The sequence below is a fragment of the Lemur catta genome, chromosome 21, assembly GCF_020740605.2.
Source record: "Lemur catta isolate mLemCat1 chromosome 21, mLemCat1.pri, whole genome shotgun sequence".
Taxonomy (NCBI): domain Eukaryota; kingdom Metazoa; phylum Chordata; class Mammalia; order Primates; family Lemuridae; genus Lemur; species Lemur catta.
The window spans coordinates 24,305,126-24,325,828 of record NC_059148.1 but is presented as its reverse complement, the minus strand read 5'-3'; the positions used below and the strand labels follow the sequence as shown (position 1 = coordinate 24,325,828).

The following is a 20,703-nucleotide window of genomic DNA, read 5'->3' as shown; positions in this document are numbered from 1 at the left end:
GGGACAGCCCTGTTAGGTGGGAGGGCTGGGATCTTCTCTTCATGTGTTTCACAGATGCGGAAGCAGGCATGGGGAGGGAAGGGACATGCCCCAAAGTCCCTAGAGCCGGGATTGGGAACCAGCCCTCCTTCCCCATCTCCTTGCGATGTTGCAGGGGACAGAGGTAACACCTGCTGTGTGCCTGTTGCCGAATTTTCACAACCGCTCCTGAGGATGGGGCTTCTGAGACCCATTTGGCAGATGAGTGAGCAGAGGGTCACTCTAGTTATTCCCTGGAACGATTCTGGTCCCTCTTGTGGCTTCCTGGGAGGTGGGATTGGTCATGACGCCAGGCTGGCTCTGAACAGAGTGTGGGGGTTTGTGCCGTTGGTCTCCTGCTGGGACTTCCTGGGACTTCCGCTGACCCGGCAAAGGCAAGACCCACTTTACAGAGGCAGCCACGAAGGCAGCCGAACTCTGCCCCTGAGTGCTGGGAGTTTCCCACAATCCTCAGCTTCAGGACGGCGGCTGCAGCGCATCTGTGGGTCTGCCCTCCCCCGAAGGCCAAGGCTCTGGCCAGCTGGTCGGCCCCAGGCCACGGTGCCTCGACTTCTCCTCTAGCAGGCAGAATTGACTGCCTCGGCTGTTTTGGGGTTTTCATGCCTGGCTCAGGCGGGTCAGCGGGAGCCAGAAGCCATCCTGTTCCAAGCAGGTTTTCCTGAACTATTCCAGCCTCACCCTACCCCCAGGAAGCACTCTGGGGCCAAGGTGCTGACTTGACTTCCCATCTGTGCCAGCCCTCCCTCGCTGCCCATGCTCCAGGTGTCTAAACTGCACGTGCTGCTTCTCCTGAGTGGGAACCAGTAGGCCGGCTTGTCTCTGAGGTGGCTTTGGGATCGGGTTTCCACTCTGTCCCCGAAACCTGGCAGCCCTGGTATTGACTGGGGGCTGGGGGACTGCAAGCCCGCGCAGATCAGTGTGGTTCTTAAACTTCACTTTGAACTTGGGGTCCCCCCAAAAGTGCCCTAGAGGCTGCCATAGGTGGTGAGGGGACATTCCTGAGTGGTAGTTGATGTGTGTGGGGTCCCTCCAGGCCCTTGAGTCTGCCCCGGCAAGTCCTCTTTGACCTCGTAGATGTGGGCTTCCGCTTAAGCTTTTGTTGGAAGAGAAGGTTCCATGTTTCGAGAAGGTTTGCACGACATTGACCTCAAGTCCACCCACCCCTTCCCTGTCCCCAAGATGGGTGTCCAGCGTCACGTTTGCACACCCCTCTGCTCCCAGCGGGTCTGGGGTGAAATCTGACTCACGGGGAGGGACTTCAGAGTGGGGTGGGGTCGCCTCACCTGCCTCTGCAGCTGGATGTGCCTTCGGTGCAGACAGCTTTCGTCCCACCCGAGTCCCTCTTGTTTAGCCACCTGCTCCCTGTGCTGTAGGGATGTCCCCTCCTGGCACAGCGTGCAAGCCCAGAGGGAGTTGGGGCCTTCACTGTCAGGGGGTTGAGTGGGGTCTGCTCCCAGTTGAAGCTGGGGCTAGAACAGGCTTCGGGGGGTGGAAGGAGGGGAGAGCAGAAGGAAAAACTAAGAGAAGCATCTTTGTTTCATAAATACATAATTTTCTTTTTCAGTGAAAAAGTTTGCACCTTAGAAAAATGAGTAAGGGTGGGGGTTGGGCTTCCTGGGAGGAAGGACGAGACGGTTCCTCGCCCTGGATGGAGACCCTGTCCACTTCCCAGGGAGGAAGCCTGGGCAGGGGTCACTGCTTCCAGGAGGCCCCTCCTGCTGTGATTCAGGCCCCTGCCACCCACCCAGCTCTGGGGACCTGGCGTACTTGTGGGCGGTTGTCACCCTAGCAGAGTGGCCAAGGACATGCACGGAGCAGTCACAGAGATACCGAAGATCCAACTCAGCCTCACTGGCCACTGACCTTCGGCCCCTCCGCACGGTGGGCTCGTGCTGGGAAGCCAACCCGCCAGCCCAGGCCGCAGGCTCTCCGCCAAACAAGAATATTTACAACAAGGCGCTGGATAAAACTCCAGCCCCTCCAGGGTCTCCTGGGTTAGGAGAGGACACGTGGGTGAGGCGGGCTCACTTGGGCAGCCCGTTCTTCATGCCCAGCTGTTCCTTGAGGGCCCGCAGCTGGGCCAGGCTGATGTTGCTGCCCCCACAGACGATGACCACCAGGGATGGCAGGGGGACTCGGAGCTTCCCCTCGCCTTGCAGCTTCTGGACCACGTGGCTGTAGATGGCAGCCAGGGCCGCCCCACAGGCGGGCTCCACCAGGATCTTCTCCTCATCTGCCAGAGAAGGGGCATGGTGAGGGTGGGGGCCTGGTCCCCAGGGTGCGAGGGAACTGGCAGGCCACGGGACAGGGGACTTGGGAGTGCCCTGGCCACAGACTCAGGGCCTGGGGTTCATCATGAGCGCTAATACTGATGCGATGATCGGAATTGCCTGCGCACTGTGTTGAGAAGGATTCTGAGGTATCATCTGAGCCAGAGTGGGATGGTTGATTAACCAAGTTAGCTAAGTTAGCTATGGATACAGGAGAATTAAGTGGTAGAATAAATGCTACCTTTTTTCTTTTAGAGACTGAGTCTCCCTCTGTCACCCAGGCTGGGGTGCAGTTTTGCAATCATAGCTCACTGTACCCTTGAACTCCTGAGCTTAGGCAATTCTCCTGTCTCAGCCTCCCAACTAGCTGGGAATACAGGCATGTGCCACCATGCCTGGCTAATTTTTAAAATTGTTTTTGCAGAGATGTGGTCTAGCTACGTTGCTCAGGCTGGTCTCAAACTCCTAGCCTCAAGTGATCCTCTCACCTCAGCTTCCCAAAGTGCCGGGGTTATAGGTGTGAACCACTATGCCGGGACTTTTGTTTCCCCTGCCATCCCTGTCCTCTAGGTTGAACCCAGAAAGAGTCCAGCCTAGTTAGAGACCCACCTCTGAGTCCCATGCTTTTCCTTTTCATCCTGGCTACCAGGAAGCTCAGAGTCAACATTTTAAATATTTATTTATTGTTCCCTGCTGTCATAGTTATCAGCCTTACCTCTTCATTTGTGGCTTTCAGTTTTCTATTTTTACACTGTATTATATTATCTTCCATTAATGGGATGTTCTAGGCAGGGATGGGAGACAGAACTGGGAATAAAATTTGGGGTGAATGGGATCCCTTGGCACACCCAGTGGACAGCCAGCATGCCGGGTCTTGAGAGGACGTACCCACAAACTTCTCAATGGCAGCCACAGCCTCCTGGTCCGAGATAACTTCAGAGAAAATGGGGTGTTCCTGGAAGAGCTTCAGGGCCTGGGCTCCCACGGTCTTCACGCCCAGGGCCTTGGCAACACTACGAGAGGTGGGGACAGAGAAGGACACGAGGATGGAGGAAACAGAGCCAGGGGACACAAACAGTGAGGACTTCTTGAGAAAGTGTTGGGTGCCAAGCACTTCATAAGCGTTAGTTAACGATCACAACGGTTTTTGCTGTTACCAATTGGTTCCGTTTTGTAGAAGGGGAAACAGAGGCAGAGAGTGAACGGTCACTTGCCCAAGGTCATATAGCCAAGGAGTGGTGGCGCTGGCGCTGGCGCTGGGAGCAGGATCCGCGTAGCTCCAGCACCTGGGCTTGTGCCCAACATGCGGGTGCTCTCCCCAGGCTCCCTGAGGGACCCCCGGTCCTATTCCCTGCTCAGCTCCACTCTCGCCTCCCCTCCTTGCCCATAAGCGTCTTGACGGCCTGGGCCCCTCAGCCCTTGGGCAGCACGTGGCTCACGGCAGGCACTCAACCAGGACTTCTGTGGTCCCTACAGTGTGGGAGCAGAAGCCAACACAGCAGCTCCGGGGTACCGGGCTCAGGAATCGAGAAGTTCTTACCTGGATTCAGTCTTCTCCTAGCTACGGCAGAGCCTATTGTCTGCCCCAACATCCCCTTCTAGCTGCCCACGTGGATGCCTGTATAGACACTTGCCAGCCTCACCTAGCTGCAGCTAGGTGTGGCCATGTGACTAAGTTCTGGCCAATGAGAGGTAAGTGGAAGCGTGTCCGTGTCTGTCTTTAAAGGTTGAGGCATAGCCTTCTGCCCTCGCTTTCTCCTTCCTGTGAGATGGAATGTGGTTGCGATGGTTGGCACTCAGGCAGCTGTTTTGGACTGTAGCCTGTATGCTAAGGATGGTGGGGCAACAAACTCAAGGTCCCGGGGACCCTGACTTCATGGAATTGCCCCTAGACTGTCCACCTCTAGAGTTTTTTTTTTTTAATATATGAGAAAAATAAAGTTCAATCCTGTTTAAGCCACGGTTATTTTGGGCTTCTGCGTAGTGTGGCGAAAACCTAATCCTAATTAAACACCATCTGTCAAAGGTTTGGGGCTGTGATATGAACTCCTCGGGAGCAGGAGCTGTGTTTATCCACCACTCTCTCCCCAGGGTCAGCCAGTGTCTTGTACGTATTAGGGGCTCGGTAAATAGTTGGCAAGTTAATGGGGTGTGTAAAACCCTGACACAGAGAAACTCAATAAATGATTAACATTAGACTTGTCATGTGAGGAAGTGTGACATGGTACAGAGTCATGCAGACTGGGTTCAAGTCTCTGCAGTACCACTCCCTGGCTGTGTGACTCTGGGCAAGCCACCAAAGCCTCAGTTTCCTCACCTGTAAAGTGGGGCTGACGCCAGGATCTACCTTGAAGCCAATGTGTCCCCCATGCTTGCCGGACACCCGACAGAGGCACTGCAGCTGCTCACCTGGTAATCTTGGGCAGGGAGACGAGCTTGCCCACAGCAGTGGCAGCGTGGAAGCTGTGGGCACCAATGGTCTCCATGGCGATGACGGGCACGTCCCCCCAGCCCACCTCCTGCAGCCCCTGGACCACTCCGCACAGCAAACCGCCACCACCCACTGACAGCACGATGGCGCCCGGCTTTGCACTCAGGGACTCCTTCAGCTCCTTCACGATGGAAGTGTGGCCTTCCCTGGCGGGCAGGGGAGAGGGTGGCAGGTCAGGGCTGGGCTTCCTGGAGACACCAGGCAGGCGCCCTGGGACACACCAGCTGAGGTTTGCACTTGGCCTCATCCAAGGCAGCTGATGGGCCCTGGGGTGGTCCCCTCCCCCCGGTTCCACCTTGACTTCCAGCTGCCGGCATCTGCATCTACCTGAAGGCTTTGCCACTGGAGCTGCCCACAAACGGGGCAACTGGCAGTGCCAGGAGATGGCACCCCCCAAGAGCAGCCCTCGGCGGATGACCGTGGCGTTGTGTGAACATCCCTGCTCCTCTCGCGGGAGGGAAAGCTCTGTAGTGCGCCTTCTACGCTGGCTCCCAGGGTCCCCCAGGGATTAAGCTCCAGCGGCCCGCAGCAGTCACCTGCCCGTGAAAGCTCCCTTGATCGGTCCCCTTCCTGCCCCACCTCACTTTCCCACTCTGCACTGACTCTCCACCCGAGTAAACTGCTGCCCCTGAGAGCTTTGTCTCCGCGTCTGCCTCCAGGGAGCGCGTGCTGACGCTTGTGCGTCTGCGTGCCCCGGCGTTTGCTCCTGGATGTGCTGTGTGCAGAGCCATGGAGAACAGGCATTTGGTGCACACGTGTGTCCCTGCCGTGGTGTCTGTGTGCACGTGTGCACGCTTGCACATGATGGCGTGCGCCCCAGTGGGTCTGTGCACACGCGATCAGCTGCTGTGGACGATGACGAGGCCCAGTGCCACCCGCACCAGGGGACCCCGCACTCCACGTACCAGATGAGAGGGTCATCAAACGGGGAGACATAGACCCAGCCTGGATTGTTCTTCGCCAGGGCCTTGGCCATTTCGAAGGCCTCGTCCAACGTCTGCAAGGCCACAGGGGAGGGGTGAGGCCCTGGGGAGTCCCCGTCCAGCCACCGGTGCCCGCTGCGGCCCCTGCCCTGGGTCAGCACTCACCTCGCCCACCACCGTGACTGTGGCGCCTTCGTTCTTGAGCCGCTCGATGGTGAGGGCAGGCGTGGTGCTGGGCACCACGATGGTGGCGGGGACGCCCAGTTTCCTGGCGGCATACGCAGCCGCCATGCCTGCGTTGCCCGCTGCCAGGGGTGGGGGTGGGGAGTGCGTCAGTGCAGGAGGGTCTGGGAGCCACCTGGGGCTCTGGACTCTCCCGCCACCCCGGGTGACCACTGGCCTCCCCCTAGAATCCCAAACTGGGGACTGCTGCAAACAGTTGCAGTGGCTCATCGCTGGGAAGCACTGGCCCCGGACACGCAGCAGAGGACGGGAGGGGGCGCGGGGCGCTTACCCGAGGAGCAGACAAAATGTTCACAGCCTTGCTCAGCCCACTGCAGGGACAAGAGGGGAGGAGTCAGGCCCCTTCCCAGCCTTCGCCTGGCTTCTTCCTCCCACCTGGAACACCTTCCAGTGGTTCCGATTGACACCGACCTCTTCTTCCCTCACTCGGAATTTGTTCTCTCCAAAGAGACTGGCTCAGGGAAGGGCGAAGGAAGGAGGTGACAGATGGCTCCGGATCGGTCCATAGGGGCCCTCCTGGCCCCTTAACCAGAGGAGGCCCTAATGGTGGGCGCTCAGTGGCCTACCCTGGGACTCCTGTCATTTCCACAGCACTGGCCCTGCCCTGTCAAGGAAGGAGGACCCATCACACCACACCCCACCCCGAAAACGTGATGCAGACCCCATCCTATACCATTTTGCAGAAGTGCCCGATGCCCCGGATCTTGAAGGAGCCAGAGGGCTGGGCATTGTCCATCTTGAGGTAGACGCTGGTGCCGGCCACTTTGGACAGGGCCATGCTGTCATGGATGGGCGTCTTCACGTGCAGGGACTCTCCCGACGTCATTGCTGGGAGAAAGGAAAGGAAACCCGGAGGGTCGGGAGAGCTGCCCTGGTGCCAGCAGCTGCCATCCCGTGAGCAGTGCGACCCCTTCCTTCCCCACCCGGACAGCGTCCTGGAGACCTGGGTTCAAATCTCGAGTGGGCCACCTGCTCACCGTGTGACATCAGACAGGTGATCCCCCTACAACCTCAGCTCTCTGAGCTGTAAAATCGGGACAAGGATTGCCCCCGCCACTCCCGCATCCCCTTCACAAGTAACATTCGGACCTTGCAGCTTTCAAAAGTCAGGAGGTGGAGGTGGATTTGCACACTCCAATTCAGAATGAACTATTATACAGCAGGGGAGGACACCAGGAACAGTCAACTCATGCAAAAAATGCGGGGACACACACACACATAGAAACCCACATGCTTTCACGTGCACAGAGCATGTCAGGAAACGTACGAGAAACCGTCAGGCGGTGGCCTCTGGGGACAGCCGCACCCCTTTTGTGCTGTTGGAATGTTTTACCACGTGCCTAGGCTACTTATTTGAATACATGCTCTTTAAGAAAACTAACCTCGCAAAGTCCAGCATCCAGTTAGCGCAAGCTCTTTTATTATTATTAATTTGTATAATAATTACTATAGTGTTGAATAATCATGTATTGAGTGATTACCATGCGCCAGTCACTGTGTTGAGTTTTACGGCTATGAATTCATTTGCTCCTCGCAGGCCTAGGAGGTGATGTTTTTATCCTGCTCTCCTGATGGGGAGACCGGCTCGGGCTGCGTTTTCCAGGGCGGCCACTGCACGCTCTCTCTCAATGAGAGGCGGGGTCTAGGTTTTCTCCCCTTGAGCCCTGGGCTCTGGCGACTGCAGTGGAAGTGACGCTGTGTGACTTCCAAGCAGCAGCCTGCTGGTAAATGTTTAACCATCAACTCCCCAAAGGAAAGGAAAGCCCTGCTCCATAGCACGTGCCGGCTTCCACGATGTGCGCACATTTACCAAGGCCAATGTCAAGCCACCAGGGAGGAGCTGGGAAGAGACGGGCACAGCCTGCTGTCTGGAGCCTGCGTGGCCCGGCGCTAGCACACCACTGCTGTCAAGGCCGGGTCAGGAAAGGTGACACAGCCTCCGCCTGGCCTCCCGCTTTGGGACGCTCCCTCCCAGAACCCAGCTGCCACGCTGGGAGGAAGCCCAGGCCACGCGTGGAGGCCACATGGACGTGTCCTGCCTGACAGCTCTGCTGAGGTCCCCGCTGGGCGGCCAGCGTCAACTGCCAGGCACGGGAGGGAGGAAGCCTTTGAGAGGACCTGGCTTGGCCAAGGTCATAGTGTCGCTGTACGAGAGACCCGAGTAGGAACTGGCTCGCTGAACCCAGTTGAGCTCCAGAACCGGGACGCACAACAGTAAAACGACTGCTGCTGTGGTGAGGCGCGTTTGGGGGTAGCTCGCTACCCAGCAATAGGGACTCGAATGTTAAGGTGACTTGTCCAAGCCACACTGCTAGCAAGCGGGGGAGGCAGGATTTGAACTTGGGCAGGCAGCTCGGGGGGCCGTGGGTTTTGCTCGGGCTCCCCCTTGTGGACAGGCTGTGCGCGCTCAGGAGTCGAAGTGGCCTGGAGCCTGGTGGCCGCCGCGTGCACCCGCCCAGCCTGTCCCTCTTTGTGCTTCTGCTGAGAGTCGCAGCGGACAGTTGATGCTTCCCAACGCGGGCTGAGCCAGCAGGGACCGTCCGGTTCCCCGTTCTTCCAGAATCCCAGAGGGCCAGGAGAGGGTGGCCAGCACCCCGTCTCCAAGCACACCGCCTGGCCCAGCCCCCTGGCCTGGGCACTGCTGGCTCAGACCCCCTCCCGGACTGAGCCCGACGCCCCTCGGCCCGAAGGAAAGTGAGGGGTGGAGATCCGACCGCTGCACCCCAGATGGGGGCAGCCCGCGCCTGTCTGAATTAGCTGACATTCAGGGCCTGGCTGGGGAGGGACTTAAACAGACACCCCCCCCCAGACCTCTTCAATAAAAGTCAGAGACTGGGGGCACCCCAAACAGGGCATCCCCAAATCTCTTTGAATTAACTTTCATCTCCCAGGTTACCCCCCCAAAATGCCACCCCTGACCCCCCCAAACAATGCCATCCCTGACGCCCCCAAACGATGCCACCCCTGACTGACTGGACATTAAAGCCCTGTGTAGGTCACCAAGCCCTGTCCTCAGGGAGGCCTCCCGGTTGGGGATGCCCCTTTCAGGTGGCTTTGGGAAGCCCGTCCCCCCACCTGTCCCAGGTGGCGCCATCGCACGCTTTCCGGCAAGGGGCCGGGCTCCCTGGAGAGCCGGCATCTGCGAACCGCGCCCGGCCGGCCGGTCCTCCCCTGCCCCGCGGACCGCACGACTTCGAAGAGGAGGTTGTGCCAGGCGCCGTGGAGGACGGGGGCGCGCCCGCCTGAGCGATGCCCCCAGGAAGTCGCCACTTCTCTCAACTTGGCGTATACTAAGTGCTCAGCAAATATGAACTGTTAGTATGGGCTGCGCGCTTTAAGCGCATATCTCATTCCACCCACACAACCACCCTAAGAGGAAGGTTCTACTGTTATCCCCATTTTACAGACGAGGAAACTGAGGCACAAAAGCGAACACAAACTCAGCTCCTCTGGCTCCAAAGCATGGGTTTTTATGCTCCTTCTGTCTCTCCCTGTTCCCCTGAGAAACCACTGGGGGCCAGTCCCGGGGTGAGGCGGAGGATGGGGACCACTTACTGGGCACAGGCGATAGAGCTGGGCGGCCGGACAGAGGGAGCAGGGAGGTGGGATTGGCTGGGTAGGCGCCCCACGGAGAGATGGAGGGAGGGTGGACTGTCTGCTGAACGGTCCCGGGGCCACGGGGCCTGAGCTTTATTCCCCCAGCGCCTCCGGGCAGCCAATAGGACCCCAGGGCCGGCCACACCCCCTCCGGGACCGCCCCCTGGCCCGGGGCTTCCAGGAGCGGAGCATTAAGCTGGCAGCTTCTCTCCCCCAGCTTCCCCTGTCTTTCCCACAACCCCGTCCTGCCCTTTCCACCTCCCCTTTCCCATCCTCAGTTTCCCCCTTGCAAATGGGGACAATACCTACTTCCCAAGGACCGTTAGGAGGATTGCATGAAGATCACGTGTGATAATGCACTTAAAGTCACCAGCATGTGCTTGGAGAGTAGTAGGTGCCCAAGAAACCACGAGGATCATAAAGCCAGAACGTCTAACTGCCACAGAGCCCTGAGCAAGTGACAAACCACACAGGAGGTGGCTGCTATTATTATCCCCATCTTGCAGAAAGGGAAGCTGAGGCACACGGGGGTGTGGCTTGCCCAAGGCCACACAGGTAGTAAGAGAGAGGAGCTGGCATTGGAGCCCAGGCAGTGTGACTCCCACACCTGCAACCCAAACACAGTTCCTCATCGCCTTTCTTCACTACCTTCCCCTGTCGTCCTTTTATGACCTTCGGGCATGAAGGGGCAGGTGGGGAAGGCACAGGGGGCCGGATTCCAATCCTGGCCCTGTTTATAGCCCGGTGGCAATGGGCAAGTTGCGTTGCCTCCTGGAGCCTCTGTTTGCTTGTCTGTGAAATGGGGGTGATGATGGTGCCTCCCTCCTAGGCTTGGATGCCGTGGTAACAACGTGTGCCTGTGAGGGGCCTGGGGCTGAGCGAGCGCTCAGGAAGTGTTAGCAGCCATCATCATCACCATCATCATCATCATCGCTGCAGAACTGGGAAGTCTTGCATCTGAAAACTGTCCATGCCCCATGTCCAGCCTCCTCCTTGTCCTCAGCTGTGTGGTCGGTCTGTCCATAGGGGCGGTCCTCTCTCTCTCTCTCTCTCTCTCTCTCTCTCTCTCTCTCTCACACACACACACACACACACACACACACACACCCAGTGGCTGCCAGCTTTCCTCCCGGCCCCCTCAACAAAGCTGTCTTGTGAAGCTGGCCGGGAGGAGAATATCGATGAGACAGAGGACAGCCAGGGCACAAACAGCCCGCACGGCCATCCCCCACTGGGGGACAAGCTGTCTCTTCCGCTGTCCCCGCTGACCTTCCACAGCACTCCCAAGCCCCCTCCCCAGTGGGACATCCACAGGCGTGCGCTGGGGACATGGGGTGGCAAAGCTCGGGAGATGTGGGCATTGTGAAGCTCACGTGTGTACAAGTGTATACAGGCGGCACTCACATTACTGCAGCACCTGCCGGTGCCTGATCCCAAGCCATGTGTTTCCTGAGTGGGGTCTCCCTGACGCCCCAGACAACCTTGGGAATGGGCGTGTGGAGTCCCACGTTACAGGTGAGGAAACAGGCTCAGAGGTTGAGTAAAGTCGCCTGAGAACACCAGGTGGCAGGTGGCAGTGATGACATGCAGACTCTGGCGTTCTGAGTCCCTTGTGGACACGGGGCAATGGAGAGGGTTGAGAGGCCTGGGGGGCGTCTTGCAGGCCACATTCGGGGGTCCCAGATTTAGGCGTTAGATGCTATTTCCACGTGAGGTTGTCCACACAGTTGGGGAAGGGGACTGAAGGAAGACAGCTATCAGCTCTCATCCTGTCAAGTTAATTTATACTCTCCGAGGTCACGATGGGACACAGGGCAGGGGGTAGGTTTGGCGCTGTGAGTGCTAGGGACAAGGGGACTAACTTTAGATCTGTGCAGTGTTCCATTTGCTTCAACAAGAATGTATCAGTGTTGTGATTTGAAACACACCAAATTAAGAAAACTGACCATATAAGAACCAAAAAGGAGGGAAAAGGCAAAATAATATATATCGCTGTCTTTGATCTTCTGTCTGGGAATATCTATTTTTTAATAACAACTCGATTGAGCTATAATTCACATACCATACAATTCACCCATGTACAGAGCATTGATTTTAGAGGTTTTTCATCACCCCAAAAGGAAACCCGCTTCCCACCCTACCCATCCCCCAGCCCCTGGCCACCAGCCGTCTGTGTTCTGTCCGTGCATCTGTCCCATGCTTTCGTCATTTCATATAAATGGAATCGTGCAATGTGCGGTCTTGTGTGTCTGGCTCCTCCCACGTGGCGTGATGTTTCCAGGGTTCCCCACGTGGTAGCCTGTGTCAGTGCTTCGTTCCTCTTTCTGGTGACTGATGTCCCACCCTAGGACAGACCACATTTTTTCCTCCATTCATTGATGCGTGGACTCTGCTGTCCACGTACCTCTTCATTTTTAAATGCATAAAAAATTGCTGGGCAAGGTGGCGCATACCTGTAGTCCCAGGTACTCGGGAGGCTGAGGCAGGAGGATGGCTTGAGCCCAGGAGTTCAAGGCCAGCCTGGGCAAAACAGTGAGATCCCAAATCAAACAAACAAACAAAAATATCTACATGTGTGGGTACATGTGTGGTTCTGTGTCCCATCACTGAGAGCCTAGGAGGGTTAGGGGCTTGCCCCAGGTTGCCCTGGGGAGAAAAGCGACAAAACCAGGTAGAGTCACCGTTTGATGGGGACATTCTGACCAGTCCATCAGCTGCTGGGGGACTCAGGGGAAGGCTCAAACCTCAGAGGGACTAATTCATACCTGTGCCTCTGACATCTGATGCATATTCATTTCCAGACAGCAAGCAAGTCACTTTCCTGAGAGGCCGTACAACTTTGTGGTGGACAGCGTGGGCTGCAGAGTCAGACAGGCCCAAGTTCAAATCCAACTTCTGCCAGCAACTTGCTGTGTCACCTTGGACAAGTCACTTAACCTCTCTGTGCTTCTGTTTCTTCAACTAATAGTAGCCAGCTCTTAGATTTGTGCTGAGGCTTTAAAAACTTAATGGATGTGAAGCTATAAGGACAGTTCCCGGCACATAGTGGGCACTGAGGCAGCGATGGCCATTTTTTGTTTTCTGGTGCTCGAGAGGGCATCAGTGTCCCTAGCTCTGGGTGATGGGGCACAGGTACTCTCCTCTCCCACCTAGTTCTCCTTTAAAAGGTTTTGGGAAGCAGGGAAAGAAAGTTCAAGTTGCCATCTCCCATTTCACAGTTGGGCAAACTGAGGCCCAGCTCTATCAAAAACAAGAATGTATAAAAGAATTCGGAGCCCGGAGTTCCAGGAGGAGGGGGTGCAGGGTCTGGCTGGGAAACCGGGAGCGAGTTTGCCTCCCTCATCTCCCCCTCCTGGCTCTATTACATCACACCCTGCCTGGGATGTGTCCCCGAGGATGGCCCAAACAGTGTGTCCTTGGCTCTGGGAGGTGGGGATGCTGACGGTTGTTTTCACGGCTGGGGAGGAACGGGCAGCTCTCACCTCTGTTTGCCCTCCCTGGCCGGCGCGGCGGGCACCTGCGTCTCCTGATTAGCTAAGGGCTCTGGCTCCTGAGTCCATGGGACCTGGGCTGAAACTGTCTCCCTGCTGTGTGACCCTGGGCAGTCACCCAGCTTCCCTTAGTCTCTGTTTCCTGCCCCGGCAGACGAGGACGGCGATACCTGCTCGCTGTTAGCAAGGCCCCACGCTCCGCTCCTCCTTTGTGTGTCAAGTCTGGGTTGGGGCCTCTTTGGGATCCTGCAGCCCGGCCGTGAGCATCCGGGGGGAGACTCGCCCCTGACCCCAGCCCTCTGGCCTCCCTGCTGCCACCTCATCCATTCCAGGGCAGCTCCATCCTGCGGTTTCTTAGGCCCCAAATGTCTTGATGTCTCTCTTTCTTTCACACACTGTATCTGCTGCAGCAGCAAGGCCTGGTGGCCTGGCCTTCCAAATATCTAGAATCCAACCACTTCCTAGCAACCTTCGCACTACCACCCTGGTTCAAATCCTGAATCCTGTGCCTGGACTCTTGCAGTAGCCTGCGTGTTGGGCTCCCCGGCAGCCTGTTCCCCACACAGCATTGGGAGGGAGCCTGTTCAACCTGCATCTGGTCGTGTTGCTGCTCTGCTCAAGAGCCTCCCATGGCTCCCGCATCACTTAGAATAAAAGTCCTGACCATAGCCTTCATGACCCTGCTCCACCTGACCCCATTACCTCTCTGCCCTCCTCCTCTCTCTCCTGCATCCGCTCTGCTCCAGCCACACTGGCCTCCCTGGTGCACCGTCTACACTCCAGCCTCCGTGGTGCACCGTCTACACTCCAGCCTCCCCGCCGCCTCAGGGCCTTAGCACACACCCTCCCCTGCCTGGCTCACTCTTCCTCCAGATATCCATGTTGCTCATGGCTTGACCTGTGTAAAGTATGTACTTAATGTCACCTTCACAGAGAGGACTTCCCTGTCCTTTGTTCTAAAATTATACAGTCTGCTTTGGTTTTTTTCTGCAGCGTTTGTCATCTCAGCATCCCTATCTCACTTGTTATTGCCTGGTTCTTGGAAACTTCTGTTTGCTCATTTCACTTGGTAAGGGATTGGCCAATGTTTACTGAGCGCCTCCTGGGTGCCAGGCTCCGTTCTAGACCCAGGGCTTTGGCCTGTTTTGTACACTAGGGAGTTCCCGGGCCTAGAATGGGGGTGTCACAGCAGCCCAGGGAGGGGGCTTCGATGATTATCTCAACTAACGAGCCCCCAAGGGCAGGGGGTCCTTGCTCAAAGGCCAGGCATACGGTCCCTTTTTCCCAGAGGAAAGGCTCCCCAAGACCCTGAAACTGCCCTTCAATAACGGGGTGCAAGGTGAGAACTGTGGTAAGGGCCTAGCTAAAAATAATGATAATAATTAGTAACTGTCCCCTGTAATCGCCACTCCGGAGCCACGTCCCTGGTGTCCGTAAAGATTCTTAACGTTCTCTGTAGACAACATCACCATTTGGAAACCTAAAGGGAGTGTTTAAGATATCCTCCCGGCCCTGCATTCCAGTGGATCCATCGGGCCCACCCAGGCCAGCGGCCCAGACCAAGAACCTGACTCAACCGGAATTGTGACCCCAGGGACTGGGGCAACACAAGCAGATGGTGTCTACATCCCTATAATTTTGCCCCAATTAACGAACCTAATTGGCCAATCCGCTGCCTGCTAAACTATCCTTAAAAACCCCTCTCCCAAGTTCTCGGGGAGGCAGATTTGAGAAATTTCTCCCGTGTCCCCGCTTAGCACCATGGAGAATAAAGACTCTTTCCCTGCCGTAAAACCTGCCGGCTCATTGCATTGGCTTCTTCGTGGGCAGCGGGCACATGAACCTGGTTGGGTGGCAACAACGTGCTGCTGGCCCCCCGTGCCCACTCTGTAAGACGGAGGGCAGCATATTTATAATATTGGTAAGTCTCCTCTTCCTTGTCCGCTCTCATTTCCTTGTCCAGTCTCGTCTCCTCTTCCTCATCCAGTCGGCTCTCTTCTTCCTCACCCGGTCTCGCCTCCTCTTCCTGGTCCGATCTCATCTCCTCTTCCTCGTCCGGTCTCCTCTTGTCTTTGTTGTCTGGTCTGGTCTCCTCTTCCTCGTCCGGTCTGCTCTCTTCTTCCTCTTCCGGTCTGCTCTCTTCTTCCTCTTCCGGTCTGCTCTCTTCTTCCTCTTCCGGTCTCCTCTTCCAGTCTGCTCTCTTCTTCCTCTTCCGGTCTCCTCTTCCAGTCTGCTCTCTTCTTCCTCTTCCGGTCTGCTCTTCCGGTCTCCTCTTCCGGTCTGGTCTCCTCTTCCTAGTCCAGTCTGTTCTCTTCTTCTCTCTGGTTTAAAATAGAGAACTTTTGCAAATTAAGCTCTATTTTCATGAAAATGTGAAAAAAACAAAAGCCTCATTATTTAAACACTCTGACAAGAATCCTTCTGTGAAGCAAAGACTCACCTTGCAAGAGGTATTGTCATTTGTCTTACTTTCCAAGTTGGAGGGTGGGGACTTTTTTCCTTAAAATAATTATTTTCGAGTAGTTTTAGATTCACAGAAAATTGCACTAAAACTGCCAAGACAGTACAGAGAGTCCCCATAGACCCCACGCTCAATCCCCTCTGTTGTTACCATCCTACGTTAGCTGGGCGCGTTTGTCCAGTTACTGAACCAGTATTGATACAGGATGATTCACTAAAGCCCATACTTTATTCAGCCTGCCTTAGTTTTTCTCTAATGTCCTTTTTTCTGTTCCACGGTCCCATCCAAGATAGCATATTGCATTTGAGTGTCACGTCTCCTCAGGCTCCTCTTGGCTGTGACAGTTTCTCAGATGTCTCTTGTTTTGGATGACCTTGACAGTTCTGAAGAGTACCGCTCAGGCATTTTGTAGAACGCCCCTCGGTTGGGGCCTGTCTGACGTTGTTTTCTCCTGAGTAGCCTGGATGTGTGCGATGTGGGGAGGAAGCCCACAGAGGTGAGATGCCACCTCATCGCATCCTGGCAAGGACGCACCAGCTACCAACGTGACGTATCGCTGTTCATCTCAACCCTGACCGCCTGGCCTGGGCAGTGTTGGCAGGTTTCTCCACTCTTTCTTTCTGAGCCTGCGATTTTTAAAAGTTGCATCCATCTGTCCTCTGCACGGATCCACTGTTTATTTTGGGTATTTACTTTCCCTGTTTGGAAGTTGTCTTTCCGTCTGTGTATCACTCAGATCTGCATCAGATTGGGGAAATCATTGCGTAAAACCAAAGGACTTACTAACACTTGCCCCTCCTCCGGTGACGATGACGCCTTTCACTTTGGGTCCACGCTGTCTCCTGGACAGATTCTCTAGCCCTTTGCTGTCCGATACGTTAGCCACTGGTCACTTGGGGCTGTTTACACCTAAATTAGCCCAAATTAAATACAATTTAAAATTCAGTTCCTCAGTGGCACTAACCACGTTTTAAGTGCTCAGTAGCCACCGAATTGGACAGTGCAGATTAGAGAACGTTTCCAACATCAGATTTTCACCAAGGGGCCCTGCCTTCCTCATCCTGTCCTTCCCTGTCCCCACCTCCCCTGCTGCACCGATATAACTGTTGTTATCACACATTGTTCTCCGTGAGCCTACGGGCGTAGGGCATGACCACAGATGGGTATACTGGGCATTTTTGGTTATTGTTCTTTGTAAAAAAAAAAAAGGTCATTACACACTGTACGTATTCCTTTTCCTTTTCTCATTTATAATGCATTGTGAACATCTCTTTGGGTCCATAGATTTAGATATAATTAATTCTTTGTGATGGATGTATAACATTCCATGGTGGAGTGTATTATGACTTATTTTGACTTAGTCATTTCCCTATTCAAGAGCATCCAAAGTTCCATCATCATTATTATTATTATTAATTTTTTGTTATTCTAAATAGCACTCTAATAAACACTCTTATACTCATGTCCCTACCCTCTGGCACTTTTTTTTTTTTTAAGAGAATAAATCCCCCCAATTAAAATTTCTTGGTCAAAGCTGTGTGTACTTATCAGATTGTAATAGACATCGACAGATCCATTTCCCAAAGGGCTGTGGCAACTCCTCATTGCACAAGCAACCGATGAGGGTATGTATTTTCCCACATACTCACCAGCCCTGGTTGTTCTTGGTTTTTTGTTTAAAAAAATGTTTTGCTGACTCGATAGTTTTAAAAATGAAAATGAAAAAAAAAAAAAGAAGAAGGGCCCAGGAGTTCAAGGCTGCAGTGAGCTATGATCATGTCACTGCACTCCCAGCCTGGGCAACAGAGACAGACACTGTCTCTTAAAAAAAAAAAAAAAAATTAAAAATAATTTAAAAATTGCATTTCATTGCTGCTCTTGTTGCTGAGTCTATAATGCTTTATTGCATCTATTTACTTTCAGGGCCAAGAAAGTATCTTGTTCAACTCCAGCACTCCCTTCGTAGGGCCTAGATTTTGGTAGTTTGGGGTAATGTTTGCTGAATGCATAAACTAATGGCTTAATTCCGAAAGTCTGGTTCACAAGGACCAGAATTTTATTTGGCCCTGAGGACAGATGTTAAACTGTCACCCTTTTATTCTGCTGGGCGTCAGTTTCCCCAGCTACAAAAAGGACCCACAAAAACGATGCCCCTATGGATTCTTCCAGCTCAGACGTTGTGACTATGAATTTCTGTGTCTCTTGGGACAAGAGTATCCAGGTCGGATGCAGAGTCCCTCGAAGATTGGTCCCATGGCCTATTTGCTGGGCATCCTGGGACAAGTTACTTAATCTTTCTGTGCCTCAGCTCCTCCCTTGACAACTGATTCCTTTCCTTGTCGGAGGCAAGAGGAGAGAGGGACCCTCCGTACTGGGGTCTCACACTCAAATACTCACAAGGGGCAAGCAAGCGGCTGTTAGGTGTGAGGGGTACAACAGGGAAAAGTGAGGACAGTGGGAAATGCAGAGCCAGGCCCCTCTACAGAGGACAATGTGACTCAGCTCCAGCCAGTGGGAATGTGGCCGCCCAGTTTGAGACCATCTCTGGTCTGGAATGATTTATCATCTTGGCAAGGGGTGACAAGCCTGAGACCTCGGCTAAGATGCTATATTGTATTGGGTGTCAGAAGGTGTGGGCTCAAATCCCAGCGAGGGTATTATTCACTGGTTGGGCCGGTTGCTTGACTCCTGAGCCCCAGTTCTGTCCCCATTTAGTGGCACTGAGTCTCCATGGCTTGGAAAGCTGATGAGGCAGAGGCCAGGGTTAAACCTGCCAACTGGAGAGGGCTAATCACAGCTGTCAGAGGCCCCTTGTCAACTCCTGGGAGCAGGAGGGCCAGCGGGGGGTGAGGATGGTGTAATGAAGTTTAATGAATAACCCAGGGGACTGGCCAGGGTGGGTGTTTGGCGGCCTGAGGTGTCAGGGACAGGGGCTAGCTGACGAACATGGCCCTGGGGGGACAGGTCAGTGACCTGGCCCACCTCTCCAGCCTCATCTGTCCTCTGGTGCAGCCACCGTGGCTTCCCCACCCCTGCCTCTTCCTCATCAAAGCCAGGAACTCTGCAGCCCAGCCCCTCTGGGTCTGAGCCCTGACTCAGGCGCTGCTGTGTGGCCTTGGGAAAGTGACTTGGCCTTTCTGAGCCTATGTCCACAATGCGGGGTTCATTATCATACCCACTTTTCCAGGAAGTTGTAAGCATTCTGTGATATAGTGATGTCATGTCACTTTGAACATTCATGTGTCACCTTTGCGATTTTTGCCACATTGTTCTGTCACCTCTTTTATATTTAATAATACAATAAAAACAGTAATAGCAGCAACACAGTTCTGATGAATAACACACATTAACTCATTTGATCATTACATCGGCTCTGCTATGGAAGTAGCATTTTATCCCCACTTTACAGTTGAGGAAACAATGCACAGAGAGGTTAAGCGAATTATTCAAGGCCACACAGTCAAAAAGTAGCAGAGCTAGTATTTGTATCAAAGCCCAGCTCCGGGGTCTGTGTTTTAACTACTAGGCATTCTGCCTTTCCGTGCCAGAAACTGCTATTGCTACTATTACTACTACTACCTAATATTTTTCTTTAAAGAGACTCCATTTAAAACTTTAATACCTGCCTTAGCTTTTTCTGAAGCCATGATATCCATGAAATTATGGGTTTGGTATTTTATATATATACACACATATGTCTACATACACACACACACACACATATATATATCTATACACATATATTTCCTCATGCAACAGAAATAACTACCTAACTATTAAAAAACCTTTGGGATATGCTGGTCAGTATAAATGGGCTGGCATACAGTAGATGTGCATTAAATGCAGCTATTGTGCTTCTTGTCTAAGCCTTAGCTGTGTGCTAAGGCCCCACCTCCTCAAGGAAGCCCTCCCTGATCCCGTCCTTCCCCCAGCTGTCCTATGGGGACCTTCTGCCTCTGTCCTTACAGGGGGTGTTAGAATTGTCCTGGGAGTGGGTTTTTTCCTCTCCCCTTCAAGCTGGGGGCCACCTCAGGGTATGAACTGGATTTTATCACCTCTGTGTCCCCAGCACCCAGTCCGGGACAGGGACCCTGACAAGGAGGGGTGTGTATTTAATGTGAGGATGATGAGGATGGCCAGAGTCCTCATCGGCCATCAGCCGAGCAGCTCGACTTAATCCCAAGTGGCCAGGAGTTAATCATCAAATCTGGGGAGGTCCCACATGGTCCAAGAAGACAGAATGTCTGGGCTGCCACGTCTTCCTGGACCTCACTTCTCATTTTACAAGTAGGGAAACTGAGGCCCGGAGACAGGAATGACTGGCTCAGGTTCACCCAGTGAACTGGTGACAAAAGCAAGACGTGGCTCTGATCACGTTATTCCCCTGCCTAAAGCCTTCTATGGCTCCCTAGTGCCCCTGGGTAAGGTCCAAACTCTGGACTGGCACAGGCATCCCTGTGGACTCTGGACCCAGCCCGTTTCTCCAGCCCTGAACCCTCTTGGTGCCCCATCCCTGCCTTCTCTCTGCCAGTCCCACTGGATGCTTCCCTGACCTTGGAACACATCACGTTTTTCAATTCCAGACCTTTGCACTCCCTGCGCTTGATTCCTGGCTCGGCTCGGGCTGCCCTCCTCCAGGCAGCCTTCCCCTGCCCCACCTCCCAGCTGCCAGCCTCTGATAGCACTGAGCATAATTGCCCTTTAATGGCCTCCGATGGCCTCGTGAAGGCAGGGGACACGCTATCTGGTTTGAGACTAAAGGTCCCAGGAGGCACCGGCACATAGTAGGTGTCCAACATATATTTATTGATTTGTTCAAAAGGGCAGAAATTAAATTAAAAAAATATTTATTGAATGAATGAATGAATGGTCAGTCATTCGTTTGAACAATAAATAACTGTTGGGCATAAAACATCAGACATGGAGAGGTGTTGCAGGAAAAAGCATACCTTTCTCACGTGACAAATAATCAGTTTCCTCGTCCTTGTTTTCCCCTCTCAGATCTACGCTGACCCCAACAGTGGTTCAGGGGAAGCCGCTTGGCACCCGGGACAAGCAGGTGAGGCTCTAGAGTAAGAGGCGTCTGCATCCCAGAAGGGGCGGGCCAGGGGGCGGGTAAAGCCTGTCCCTGCTGCTTGCTGGCTGGGTGGCCTCGGCTGACCGAGATCCCCTCTCTGAGCCTCAGTTT

The 20,703-nt window shown here is 54.3% G+C and overlaps 1 protein-coding gene across 1 annotated transcript; it reads right to left on the bottom strand.

Annotated features, from left to right (window-relative positions):
- Positions 1 to 1,570: 1,570 nt before the first annotated feature.
- On the bottom strand, positions 1,571 to 6,831 carry SDS (serine dehydratase). Its single transcript, XM_045534756.1, has 7 exons — positions 6,640 to 6,831; positions 6,238 to 6,277; positions 5,889 to 6,028; positions 5,706 to 5,797; positions 4,719 to 4,946; positions 3,198 to 3,322; positions 1,571 to 2,272 (listed from the first exon to the last, which is right to left on the bottom strand). Exons 1-7 carry the CDS (start codon positions 6,790 to 6,792, stop codon positions 2,064 to 2,066), a joined length of 987 nt encoding a protein of 328 aa, XP_045390712.1. The 5' UTR covers positions 6,793 to 6,831; the 3' UTR covers positions 1,571 to 2,063.
- Positions 6,832 to 20,703: the final 13,872 nt, after the last annotated feature.

Excerpts from the sequence above, each read along its gene's own strand:
- SDS (XM_045534756.1), bottom strand. The coding sequence starts at position 6,792 with ATGACGTCGGGAGAGTCCCTGCACGTGAAGACGCCCATCCATGACAGC. Across the intron at positions 5,798-5,888 it reads CAGTCACGGTGGTGGGCGAG|ACGTTGGACGAGGCCTTCGA; the intron begins GTGAGTGCTGAC and ends GTGGCCTTGCAG. Across the intron at positions 3,323-4,718 it reads TCCCTGCCCAAGATTACCAG|TGTTGCCAAGGCCCTGGGCG; the intron begins GTGAGCAGCTGC and ends CACCTCTCGTAG.